The sequence below is a fragment of the Eucyclogobius newberryi genome, unplaced genomic scaffold (assembly GCF_026437365.1).
Source record: "Eucyclogobius newberryi isolate DKJ021-1_F unplaced genomic scaffold, fEucNew1.0.hap1 SCAF_18, whole genome shotgun sequence".
NCBI classification, from domain to species: Eukaryota; Metazoa; Chordata; class Actinopteri; order Gobiiformes; family Gobiidae; genus Eucyclogobius; species Eucyclogobius newberryi.
In genome coordinates, this window is record NW_027315812.1 from 5,241,888 (window position 1) to 5,256,152 (window position 14,265).

General features: G+C 44.7%; 1 protein-coding gene across 1 annotated transcript in view; it reads left to right on the forward strand.

Moving 5' to 3' along the window:
- The window catches only part of drosha (drosha ribonuclease III), a 210,482-nt gene that overhangs the window by 30,783 nt on the left and 165,434 nt on the right, over positions 1–14,265 (forward strand). The window contains exons 11-13 of the mRNA XM_072450415.1: positions 263–344; positions 943–1,011; positions 2,158–2,327. Coding sequence (XP_072306516.1) covers positions 263–344; positions 943–1,011; positions 2,158–2,327 — 321 coding nt within the window. The remainder of the gene's footprint in view (positions 1–262; positions 345–942; positions 1,012–2,157; positions 2,328–14,265) is intronic.

Below are 14,265 nucleotides of genomic sequence, written 5' to 3' on the forward strand. Positions count from 1 at the left end.
AAAAAGATCGATAATGTTTAAAGAGTCAAAAAAGTTTCTTTTTTCTGGTGTAAATCCTGCATAAACTTTGACTGGAATGAGTGAGTTCAGCATGGTGTGTTTTGATTGGCCAAGAGTCACATGACGCCGTTTAACTAATGAAAAAACAGGAAACTCGACAGTTTAAAGTGTAGATAAATTGCTCTCTATAAAGTCTGTGGATTGTTGCTGGTGTTTGTGGGATGAAAGTGTGTTCAGGTCTTGAGTCATTGTGTTTCCTCAGAACTACTGTGTGCGAGGCCTGGAGATGTTCTCCTCCTATCTGTTCCAGGACATCCTGGAGCTGTACGACTGGAACCTCACAGGTACAACACACACATATATATATATAAATAAATATAAATATTTGTTTCTAAAAATGATATGCACAGAATTAAAATGTTGCACATCTTCAAAGCAACATTCTCAATATTAATATTTTTTCCATATATTGCCCTCCTCCTCCCTCGTCGTCCTCCTATTCTCTCCTCCTCTTATTTCCTCCTCCTCTTCTTTCCTCCTCTCTCCCCCTCCTTCCCCTCCTACTCTCGCCTCCTCTCTCCTCCTCCTCCTCTCCTCCTCCTCTTGCACCTCCCTCTCTCCTCCTCCTCCCTCCTCTCTTTGACTCTTCCTCTATCCTCTCTCCCCCTCCTCTCTCCTCCTCCTCTCTCCTCTCTCCTCCTCCTCCTCTCCTCCTCCCTCTCTCCTCTCTTTTCCTCTTCCTCTATCCTCTCTCCCCCTCCTCCTCTCCTTCTTGCTCCTCCCCCTCTCCCTCTCTCCTCCTCCTCTCCTCCCTCCTCTTTTCCTCTTCCTCTATCCTCTCCCCCCCTCCTCTCTCCTCCTCCTCTCTCCTCCTCTATCCTCCTCTCTCCTCTCTCCTCCTCCTCCCCCTCCTCTCTCCTCCTCCTCCTCCTCCCGGTCCAGATGAAGAGAGTGAGACGGAGCAGTGCCAGCGCTTCCACTTCATGCCACGATTCGTCAGATTTCTTCCTGGTAAGAGCGTTTTAATCTCTAAAATAAAGTTAATCAGAGTTCAGGAGCTCGAGGCAAAAAGTGACATTTATGTCCCAAAAATGTGATTGAATAAAATGATTACGGTTATGATTACACCAGTGATCCACGTTTTGACGCATAAACATGTGGGAAACGATGAATTTCATTTATATATTTTTTAATTTATTTTTAAATTTGTATTCTTTTAATATGTGGAATAAAGTAACACACAACATGACCAGAAATAACCAATGCAACCTGTTTATAATAAAGACATTAAGTACAAATATTATTAAATCTCTGTGGAACAGTTGCACGGATGAACTTAAACCTCGTCTCTTCTGCTTCAAAAACACGTTTAAATGCATAACTAACAGCAGAGTCTTACTTTGTGACTATAATGTACTTTTCACAGTTTGGCACAGTTTATCTTTGCTCTTTAATACTTATTGTTTTTGGAATAATGGCCTAATATGCGAAATAAACATACAGTAAATATGCTCTGATTGGACTGAGCTGCGTGGAGTTCCTCTCGCCTCCACTTGATGGTGCTAGAGCTCTACGGTTTGATCCCGGTTGTTTTGACAGTTCAGGTGCCTTCATCAGAAACATGAAGAAGAAAAAACACTCATGTCGCTGGAGGAGTGTGTGCTCCGACTCTGAGCCTGTCCACCCGAGTGTAGACCTGGTTTAGTCCAGGTTTAGACCTGGTTTAGACCTGGTGTAGTCCTGGTGTAGTCCTGGTTTAGACCCGCTCTAGACCCGGTTTAGTCCTGGTTTAGACCCGGTTTAGACCCGGTTTAGACCCGGTTTAGACCCGGTTTAGACCCGGTTTAGACCCGGTTTAGACCTGGTTTAGTCCCGGTTTGGTCCTGGTTTGGTCCTGGTTTAGACCTGGTGTAGTCCTGGTGTAGTCCTGGTTTAGACCCGGTTTAGACCCGGTTTAGTCCCGGTTTGGTCCTGGTTTAGACCCGGTTTAGTCCTGGCGTCCGTGACCTTCCTCCGTGACCTCCCTCCGTGACCTCCCTCTGTGACCTCCCTCTGTGACCTCCCTCCATGACCTCCCTCCGTGACCTCCCTCCGTGACCTCCCTCTGTGACCTCCCTCCGTGACCTCCGCCCTTGACCCCGTGTCTCTCCTCCCCAGACGGAGGGAAGGAGGTGCTGTCCATGCACCAGGTCCTGCTGTACGTCCTCCGCAGCAGCAAGCCCCTGGTGCCCGCCGAGGAGATCGCCAACATGCTGCAGTGGGAGGAGCTCGAGTGGCAGAAGTACGCTGAGGAGTGCAAGGGCATGATCGTCACCAACCCCGGCATGGTGAGCACGCCGTATCACACCATTTGACCACTGTCGAGACCAAACGACAGGGAAGTCTTTACGGTATTTTCTGGAGTATAAGTCGCACCGGAGTATAAGTCGCACCAGCCAAAAAATGCATAATAGAGAAGAAAAAAACATATATAAGTCGCACTGGAGTATAAGTTGCACCAGCCAAAAAATGCATAATAGAGAAGAAAAAAACATATATAAGTCGCACTGGAGTATAAGTCGCACCAGCCAAAAAATGCATAATAGAGAAGAAAATAACATATATAAGTCGCGCTGGAGTATAAGTCGCACCAGCCCAAAAATGCATAATAGAGAAGAAAAAAACATATATAAGTCGCACTGGAGTATGAAATGCAGTTGCAAGTGTGAAAATAACAAATAATATAACATGTAAGTCACTCTGGAGTATAAGTATAAATGTAAGTATATGTTGCACCCCGGCCAAAACTATGGAAAAAGGTGCGACTTATAGTCCGGAAAGCACAGTAAAATCTTTTATTCCCGTTGGTCTGACAATAAAGTTAAATGTGACAAAAACAGACAGATAAGATAAGAGTTATTTACATGTGGCTCTGTTTATACATTTTTAACATAATTTTTCTTCTAAAATTGTAATGATGACTACTTATTGGTTAACCGGATCATCTCGACATCCCAACTCACGAGAGTTCAGTTAACCGATGTTCGTGGTTGTTCAGTCGGCAATATGATCGTAAGAACCAAAAAATAATCATCTTAAAGTCTTTTAAGTTCAATCTATCGTTCAAAATATAAAGCTAAATGTAACTTATGTTTGTTTTTTATCTGTCTGTTTGTCACATTTAACTGTATTTAGTGTTTCAGAAAGTTCAGTTTGGTAAAGCCGGTCGTAAAGTTCAGTTTGGTAAAGCTCGTTGTAAAGTTCAGTTTGGTAAAGTCGGTCGTAAAGTTCAGTTTGGTAAAGCCCGTTGTAAAGTTCAGTTTGGTAAAGCCCGTTGTAAAGTTCAGTTTGGTAAAGCCCGTTGTAAAGTTCAGTTTGGTAAAGCCGGTCGTAAAGTTCAGTTTGGTAAAGCCAGTCGTAAAGTTCAGTTTGGTAAAGCCGGTCGTAAAGTTCAGTTTGGTAAAGCCCGTTGTAAAGTTCAGTTTGGTAAAGCCGGTCGTAAAGTTCAGTTTGGTAAAGCCCGTTGTAAAGTTCAGTTTGGTAAAGTTCAGTTTGGTAAAGCCCGTCGTAAAGTTCAGTTTGGTAAAGCCCGTTGTAAAGTTCAGTTTGGTAAAGCCCGTCGTAAAATTCAGTTTGGTAAAGCCCGTCGTAAAATTCAGTTTGGTAAAGCCGGTTCGTCTGCTCATCCGAGGAGAAGGAGAGAGACTGTTCTCTCGCCAAAAAAACGCAGCAATCAATAAAAAAACACTATGGGCTCATATATGAGGCACCGATAGCGCTGTAAGAAGGTTAAACACTCTGTAAAGTCCATTTTGCATGACACGGGACCTTTTTAAATCCTGTTTCATAGTTTATTTACTGTGTGCGTCGCCTTGGAAACGGCTTGTGTGTTGTGTTTGTGGAGGTCTAAACTGGGGCTGCAACGACAGTGACAAACATATAATATCTCAATCTTTGTAGCTATATCTCAATAATAAGGATATTATTCAAAACGTGCGACTTATAGTCCGGAAAATACGGTATTGAAAGAGGTTTTGGTGTTTGATGTGTGGACTGGACGCGCTAAATAGTCTCTGACCTGGCGGTACAAAAATGCACTAATTAATATAATTTTCATTAAACTCCGCGGTCAAAACTGCCGGACAAATCACAGGCTAATGACAATAATGACTTTTGGCGCAGATTTTATCGTTTAATTAGCGACCGGAGCGCCAGGATGTGGGTTACTTGAGCACTCTGTCCCAACTTTGATTTAATTTGCGACAATTACACAATCGCTTTTCTTCGTTACAAAAATCTGTGTGTTCCGCAGTGTTCCTCAGTGTTCCTCAGTGTTCCTCAGTGTTCCGCAGTGTTCCGCAGTGTTCCGCAGTGTTCCGCAGTGTTCCGCAGTGTTCCTCAGTGTTCCGCAGTGTTCCTCAGTGTTCCTCAGTGTTCCGCAGTGTTCCTCAGTGTTCCTCAGTGTTCCGCAGTGTTCCTCAGTGTTCCGCAGTGTTCCTCAGTGTTCCGCAGTGTTCCGCAGTGTTCCGCAGTGTTCCGCAGTGTTCCTCAGTGTTCCGCAGTGTTCCTCAGTGTTCCTCAGTGTTCCGCAGTGTTCCTCAGTGTTCCGCAGTGTTCCGCAGTGTTCCTCAGTGTTCCGCAGTGTTCCGCAGTGTGGCATTAAACGTTACACATGCTAGAAAGGTGTATTTATTGACTGTGCCTTGGGGAAAACGTGCATTCTTACGGTGAGTGGGCTCGCCTTTCCACAGACCTGACCTGTAACTGCGTGGAGGTAGTTGAATGCCGTACTGTGGGACGTTGTTTAGGGATCAGGTTTTTTTGTTTCACTTTAAGATCAAACCTGAGCGTATCCAAAAGTTCGTGGTTCGATTCCCGGAAGTCACGCTTCGTTGTGTTTGTGTCCTTGGGAAAGACGCTCCGCCCCCATCGCGCCGGCGCCTAGACCAAGCCCCCGGAAGCCAAGATGGCCGCCATTGAAACCTATGGAGTTGCTCATTGGCGCATGGTTCCAAAAAAGTTTTTTAGTTCCGCATTACTTCCTGTATACTGGTATATCTCCTCCCACTTTTGTGACGTCATCGCCGTGAGGCTTTGGCGTCGGGAGCGCGCACGTCACAGCAGCGTGAAAGACTCAGAACAGTCAACACGGACTTTTGGAATAATTCGGCTTGAAATAGTCTGTTTACGTAACGTATAATGATGAATTGTTATATCCATCTATAAATATACATGTATCATGTTGTAAAGCTCTGATATTTAAGAGAATTATAAAGAAGTGTTAAGATAAAAAGTCTGGTTTAATGACAATGAATTACATTTAGAGGTGGAATAACGTCCTCATCATTTTCTGTACTTTTTGGTTTGGGTATTTATTTTGTTATTAACTTTTCAGTTATTTATTTACATAATATAATTTGGCCAATATGCATTTTTTTATCAGATGAGAAGAAATATGAAATATAATCATCGATTCTGTTACATAATTGAGTTAAGAAGTATTTAATTATATTCACTTTCCTTTTGTGTCGTTTTTTTTATCATGTCAATCTTTAATAAATACAAAACACATTTGTTTATTAATGTATTTAATAAGAATAATGAACATGAATGAACTTGTTCAATAAATGCAAATCTGATTATAACTACAAATGATAAATTGATTTTAGCCAGTTTTAGTTGAGTTTTAAAGCTCCAATGTGGGAGTCCCTTATTAAGGAGTTTTGGAGTCTGTGTACTGTTCATTATTATTATCATCATTAATAGAATCAGAAAATGTATTGCCATTGTCAAAGAACAGAATTCACAAACAGTGGAACTTGCTTTGGTGATTCAGTGCAACATAAAAATATTAACAATGATAAAACAATCTGTATAAGTCAAATAGAACAAACTGAATAAGATAAGATATTCCTTTATTGTCCACACATGGGGAAATTTTGTTGTTGCAACACAGTAGATACAGAGGAAAAGGACAGAAAACTTATAGGAATTTTAAAAAACACTCTTAATAGATCGATCTTAATAGAAGAACTCTTATAAACAAAAACTCCTCTAGACAGACCCTCTCATTCATCATAAGGCGCTGGTACAGCTGGCAGCCCGGTGTAAACGCTCTCTCTTCTTTCTCACACTTATTGTGCTTTATCTCCTATATTTTGTAAATATAGTTAGTATATTTTTTCTATTTTACTGTACGATAGGGACACGCGCTGGAATAGTTTTTTAATTCAACTGTTTTTGACTTTTTTCGGCTGGATTTGAGCGTTTTTCGTTGTGTTGTTGTGACGTGAGCTAGCTCCGAGCGAGCCCACCAGCCCCCCCCCCCGCGCCCTCCGGCCGCGCTAAAGTACGGCGTGTCGTCGGTACACGTTTATATACACGTTTATATGGAAGAGGAACTTCACGAACGATCGGGACACGCACTGGAATCGCTTTAAATTAACTTGTTTTGACTTTATTCGGCTGGATTGAGTGTTTTCGTCGTGTCGTGGCGATGTGTCTTGGCTCTGAGTCCCCCGGCTTCGGCCCCGCCCCCCGCCCGGCGCCGTACCGCGTTTACACAAAGGAGGAACTCATGAAACTGTGGAGAACAGTCGTCTTACCCGGAGATCGTCACATTATCCCGGCGGACATCCTAAGGAAAACGCAACGAGGCAGACGGGCTGGACGTAAACTCCGAGAGAAGAGAGGGACAAACAGGAAGTCGGTTCCCGCCGTAGTCATGGGTAACGTGAGGTCCCTTCAAAATAAAATGACGGAAATAGCGAGCCTCATGCGGTCCCAGAGGATTTATAAGGACAGCAGCGTCTTGATTTTCACAGAGACCTGGTTAACAGCAGAAATGCCAGACTCTATTGTAGGTTTGGACAATTTTCATCTGCTGCGGGCGGACAGAACGAGAGAATGCGGGAAGAAAAGAGGTGGAGGTCTGGCGGTGTATGTGAACACGAGCTGGTGCAAACCCGAACACTGCACAGTGAGGGAGCAGCTATGTAACAAGGATATTGAACTATTGGCTATTGGCATGAGGCCATACTATCTGCCCCGGGAGTTCTCACATGTGATTTTGATCGCAGTCTATGTGGCCCCGTCTGCCAATGCTGAAAATGCTTGTGAAGCACTGCTCTCCTGCACTTGTAGGCTGCAAACACAGCATCCACAGGCTCTCTTCCTCATCTCTGGTGACTTTAACCACGCTTCTCCCTCTTCTGTTCTACCAACATACACCCAGTATGTTACCTGCCCCACCAGAGAGAATAGAACATTGGACTTGTTTTTTGCCAACACCAAGGAGGCTTATTCTTCTTCCCCCCTCCCTCCCCTGGGCAGCTCGGACCACAACCTTGTACATCTGAGGCCTGTGTATGAACCCATCGTGTGCAGGCAGCCTGTGGTGTCCCGTGAGGTGAGGATGTGGTCTGCTGAGAGCGAGGAGGCTCTGAGGGACTGCTTCAGCACCACTGTCTGGACTGAGCTTTATGACCCACATGGGGAGAACATCAAAACCATCACAGAGTGCATCACGGACTACATCAACTTCTGTTTTGAGAACATTGTTCCCTCCCGGACGGTGCGGTGTTTTCCAAACAACAAGCCATGGATTAACCGTGAACTGAAGGCTCTGTTGAAGGAGAAGAAGAGAGCCTTCAGGTCAGGGAACAAGGAGGAGCTGAGGACTGTGCAGAAGGAGCTGAGGAGGAAGATCAGGCAGGCTGAGGCTGGCTACAAGAGGAGGATGGAGGAGCAGCTGCAGCAAAAGAACATTCAGGGAGTGTGGAGGAGCCTGAAAACCATCTCGGGCTTCAAAATCCCCCCTGCCCAGACAGAGGGGGATCTACAGTGGGTGAATGATTTAAATGCTCACTTCTTGAGGTTTGATCGGTCACCCGCCCCTCCCCTTGCACAGCTGCATGCTCCCTCTTCCACAGCTGGACAATGCCCTGCATCTGTTCCTCTTCGCTTATCTGCCCCGGACCATCGGCTCCCCACTTCGCCTGGACTCACCCATCCCCCCAGCACACAGTCCCCCTGCCAACCACTGACTGTCACAGCAGCACAGGGGAGGAGTGAGCTGAACAGGATTAAAGTGAGGAAGGCAGCAGGACCTGACGGCATCAGCCCCAGGCTCCTTAAGTCCTGCGCAGATGAACTGTGTGGAGTTATGGAGCATGTCTTCAACATGAGCCTGAAGCTGAGGGTGGTACCACAGGTCTGGAAGACCTCCTGTCTGGTACCTGTGCCTAAGACACCGCGCCCCAAAGACCTCAACAGCTTCAGGCCAGTGGCTCTCACGTCCCACCTGATGAAGACACTGGAGCGGCTAGTCCTGGACCACCTCCGCTCCACCGTGAGCTCAGCCATGGACCCGCTGCAGTTTGCATATCGGCCTGGCATCGGAGTGGAGGACGCCGTCATCTCCCTGCTGCACCGCTCTCTCTCTCACCTGGAAAAGCCTGGCAGCTCTGTGAGGATTCTGTTCTTCGATCTTTCCAGCGCCTTCAACACCATCCAGCCGCTGCTCCTGAGGGACAAGCTGGAGACGGCTGGTGTGGAGTATGACCTGGCAGAGTGGATCCTGGACTACCTCACAGACCGACCCCAGTTTGTGAGAGCCCGGAACTGTGTGTCTGACACTCGGACCTGCAGTGTGGGGGCGCCCCAGGGCACTGTCCTCGCGCCCTTTCTCTTCACCCTTTACACTGCAGACTTCAGACATGACACGGACAGCTGTGTCCTGCAGAAGTTCTCTGACGACTCTGCCATCATCGGACTCATCTCGGACGACGATGACGCGGAGTACAGAGGACTGGCGCAGGACTTTGTGGACTGGTGTCAGCGGAACCACCTCCTCATCAACGCGGGGAAGACCAAGGAGATGGTGGTGGATTTCCGCAGACGCCACCCCACTGCCCCCTCACCAGTGAACATCCAGGGACGGGACATTGAGAGAGTGGACTCATACAAGTACCTGGGTGTTCATCTGAACCACAAACTGGACTGGACTCATAACACAGACGCACTGTACAGGAAGAGCCAGAGTCGGCTCTACCTCCTGAGGAGACTCAGGTCTTTTGGAGTGACAGGGCCACTCCTGAAGACCTTCTACGACTCTGTGGTGGCATCAGCCCTCCTGTACGGTGTGGCCTGCTGGAGCAGCAGCATCACAGAGAGGGAGAGGAGGAAGCTGGACAGAGTCATCAAGAAGTCCAGCTCCGTCCTGGGCTGTGCTCTGGACTCGGTGCAGGAGGTGGGGGACAGGAGGGTCCTGGCTAGATTCACATCTATGCTGGACCATGAGTGTCACCCCCTGCAGGACACTCTGTCCTCTCTGGAGAGCAGCTTCAGTGAGAGACTGATCCACCCTCGATGTGTGAAGGAAAGGTTCCGTAGGTCTTTCCTTCCTGCTGCTGTCAGACTTTAGAACAAAAACTGTTAGTACTGAACACTCGCAATACTGACCTAACCTAATACTGATGTGCAATTCTGTCATATGTGCAATTGCTGTTGGAATTCATGTGCAATTCATGTGCAACCTATGTGCTGTCGTGACACATATTCATGTGCAATTACTGTCGGGATCACATGCAATGGTATTTATGTATTTATTTATTTATTTGTCTATGGGAGTTTTTATTTATAGGAGATCTTCTACTGAAAGTGTTTTTCAGACTTCCTATAAGTGATCTGTTCTTCTGTATCTACCTCTGTATCTACCTGCGTTGCACCAATGAAATTTCCCCTTGTGGGACAATAAAGGAATATCTTATCTTATCTCTTACCTTAATAAGGAATGGAGGGGGAAAATAAAGATAAAATAAAAACAGCGTAAGACAAAATAATACTAATAATAATGGTAAAATAAACACTCTTTTTACATCAGTTATATGCACATGAATGTGACATTATTGTGTTAAATACTGAATATCTCAGTATTTAACAAGACTTTGTTTCCATGGCTACGCAGTCTTCTGTACTTCAGTAACTGCACCGTTCAGCTCCATCGTATGACTGAGACAAACAGAACATGTCACAGCTTTAGATTATACAAGTCATAGAACATACACTTCATATGTATAGATTATACAAGTCATAGAACATACACTTCATATGTATAGATTATACAAGTCAAATAACATACACTTCATATGTTTGTCCTGAAGCTGTTTTACAGACACATGTGACACAGCAGTGGCTCTTTTGAAGAACAATTATCATTTAGTTTTTTTGGTCATAACAAAACAGACATTTTATAAATTCAAAGTACTGATTCTACACTGTTTACTTTTAGTCGAGGCAGAAGTTAATATTAAAATACCTTTTGCTTTGGAGTCGTCAGGAGTTTACTTGAGATGACTCTGTGTCTGCAGTGATTAGGTCTGCAGTGACCTGTAGTGACCTGTAGTGACCTGTAGAGCTCTGGTCAGCACAGACAGACTAAACTCACTGGTCAGCACTCTGAAGATGAGAAAGATACTCATTAGAACATTGATATATTATGCACATTTAACAGAGAAAAGCTGGAATATGTTGACAGATTTACATTTCGCTCTGTAACACAAAAGTTCCTCTTTTCACATTAATTTTTAAAGCTAGAACCAAAAGTCATTTATTTATGCATAAGTTTAAAACTTAGAAGTTAGAACATAACTCACATGTTTGCTAAATCTCTACATATTCCATGGAAGTAAATCCATGACATTCCTATAGAAAACAAGCGTGTGCTTTGCTGTTTAAACACAGCACAAGTCATTATGAAATATGTAATAAAACCTCAAATGTGGTCTCAGCCCCTGTAAGTACAGCACTGTCACTTTTACATACCTTTACATTTATATATGTAAGATATGACCCATTTCAGCAGGTTATATTTGAATTATTGATTGTTTTTTATAGCACATAATACAAACATCACTTTATTTCCCTTCTTTCTCTAGTTTTCCTTGATTTGTGCATAACCTCTTGTCTCTTAGAACATTTAGTAAGAGAAATAATTAGTTATTTTTTTTGCAGAAGCACGAGCCATCGTGACGTGTTGTTGCATCTTTGTGTAGCTAAACTTTAGCTTACGTTAGCTCGTGTTAGCTCGCGTTAACTCGTGTTAACTGTGTAATCGTTGTTTTACACTTCATATGGAACGATGTGTGAAACGTGAGGAATGACATACAAACACAACTTACGTGTATCGTGGTCTCGTCTCGTCACTTTCTTCTGCTTGTGTTTAGTTTCCGTCACATGTTCTCCTGAGGCTCGTTCATGAGGGTCACGTGCGCGCTCGGTGCGCGTACACCGTTCACCGGAAGGTTAAAAATGTATTTTTTAAGTATTTTAGAAACAGTTGAAGAGTGAAATTCCTTCTATTTTATTTTTGGACTAAAAACAATTTAGCATGTTTGGTAATTTTAGAGGCCGAACTCCTGAAATGGTCCGACCAAAAGGCTGCATTCTACGGAGTGGCCACTACTCAATTTGGAGCCAGAGGCAGAGGGGGCGTACCCTATCCAGATAATATAATACATCCATGGCCTAGACGTTGTCCGTCAACGACAATTTCCTTCACCAGAATTTTCCTAAGAGCGACTTGTCTAAATGCCTTTGTAATAAATGTGTAATGAAGTGTTTGAAAGAGAACTAATTTGATTGTGTAAATTGGCTGAATTAATTTGATTACATTTATTTGTTTTTTTCATATATGACTTTTATTTTGTTGAATTATTGTATAGGGAATGTCACTTATTTTCTACAGTTTTTTCATCTTTTTCCTCCACCAACAGCAGCTTAATTGGTGTAAAACTAAAATTGATATGTACAACAGGTATAAATACACCAAATAAAGTGAAAATTGGAAAATCACAACGTTAAAAAATCTGTAGAAAATGACAGGAAGTGACATCACAGCAGGGACACTCATTCCAGTCAAAGTTTATGCAGAAGTTACACAAAGAAACAACTTTTTTGACAATAAATATGAATTCAGCAAAATAAAGTCGCTCTCATTTATTTCTTTTTTTCAAATAAGAAAAAAGAGTGACATTAGATGAGTTGTGGCCCAGTGTTTGCTGGGTAATTTCCCATTGTGATGTCATCAATTACAAAAAGGAAGTGAAATTATAAACTTAAAAAATAAGCTTTTCTGAGATAATTTTTTTTGCATTTTTAGCAAAAAATCGAAATATATTTAACTTAAAGGCGCAATGGACGATTTTTCGGCGATTTGAGAACGCAGGCGGAAGTGCGCATGTGCACTCCCCCGTGCGGACTGATACAACACACACGTGTGTTTGTTTATTAGCGCGACGGATCACATCACATCTCTCGTCTCCCGTAGATTTCTGTCCACTTCTGCGTCAGCTCGAACTGTCTTTCTCCGTCTTTATTTTGCCCCGTACACTGAGGGAACTATATTATGATAGATCCATGCGCTTATGCACGCGGAAACGTGGGGACGAGCGTGACGCAGCTGCAGGTGAGCGATAGGTGCGTTTTATGATTGATACGTGGCAGGACAAATGATTTATCCACGCCACGAGGAAATATGATACAAAATTTGCTGAAAAAAATCGTCCATTCCACTTTTAAATGCATTTTAGTGCAATGAGTCGTCCGACCTGTAGGGGGCGCTTTAAGGTGAATGTATACTTTGCACCGTCCCCGTCTCAAAAAATAAATAACCCAAACTAAAATACACATTAAAAGGAAAAAGCTGTAGCAAAGATAAAATTTCATCAAAATATTATCGGAAGTTTTTATATTTTAGGTGCAATTTTAATTTAAAAATTCAAAATTCAGTTCAAATTGTTCATTATCCTCAACGTCCAGGAACATTTGAGAAGAAAACAGAAAAGCTAAAAACTACCACAAGCATCAGAATAATGTTTGAGGCACATTTTGGCGCTTAAATAATTGCAGCCTTTTGCCATTTGCTAATTGGCGCCACTGAAACGTCCAATCCCGGCGGTAAAGTAATCAAAGACTCTCCTGTCGAGTAGTCGCGCGGATAATCCTGGATATTCTCGGCGAGATTGTAATTACATAGGTTTGAGTGGCAGCTGCGTCAGCCTCGGTTCAACGGGGCGACGGTTTGATTGGCAGGGCAATATACGGCGCTTCCTCCCAGAAGTTCAGCGCTCGCCCACGTCGAAAGGTTAGCCAATCAAAACGCAGGGACGCCGCGACCTTTAGCTCAACCCCCGACGCCTTCAGCTCGCCTGGCACGATCCTGCGCGCGTGTCGCGGTCGCGCGCCGTCGCTAGCGTCTCCGCGCGGCCTCGTTGTCGTCGGAGTATGTTTCGGTCGCGGCGCTTTGACCTCGGAAGAGAGCGCGACCGCAGCTGCCGGGGTCGCTCTCGGCCGCTCCATTACGGCGGAAGGTGCGGGACAAATGAAAGACGAGCCTTCTGCGCTACGTGCTCGACGCTAACGATGAAAACAGCTAACGTACAGCGGGTCACAGAGGTACCGGGTCAGCCCTGGTCATTTAGAATATTTTTTTTTTCTACCTTGAAATGAGAAAAAAATGCCACTACACTTAAATTTGATAATGCTGCGTACATGTTTTAAAGATTTTATAGTCCAGATACTAATTACAATTGGCAAAAAATCTCACTTTTACTGCCGTTTCGTCGACTACTCACGATTGTCGCAGCCCTTCGCGTAGCACGTGTTGCTATCGTGCTAGCGTTCTCACGGGCCTCGACACTCGCGCTACAAAACTTCTCCGCGTCGCGGCCCTTTTGGCCCTCACGTGAGCGCCCTGCAGTCTGAATAAAAGACCCTGGAGCGTGAATCGCACATGTTTTGTGTGTGTCCGCCCCGCTGTGCAGCACAAGGTCGCTCCCTCCGCGCTCCGGCCCCTGAAACGAGCGGCTGCCAACGCCTCTCCAGTGATTACATCCGACAAACAAGGGCACGTATGTTTTCACCCTTCCAATCAACCGCGCCGTAAAACTGTACACCGCGCACACCAAGCGGCAGGACACGCGCCGCGCCGTTACCGTAAAGGCGACAATCATTGCGGCCAATCATGCTCTGATTATGGCGAGGTGAATAACGTTTTGAACCTGGACGGTGACGCCGAGCATTCTGAAATGACTGTTGTGAAGCTGAGGGGATTAATGCGAAGGGTGGCCATCTGTGCTCGTTGATCCGGCCTTATGCTAGTTAGCTTCGTAATTGCGCGTGGGAAGGGCGTCTCGCATTTAACACCTGGCCAAAGGAATATATTAAAATCGGCTAATTCCACTTTAGGAGGCAGCGTCGTGTCCGTCGCTCGGCCCCAGGGCATTC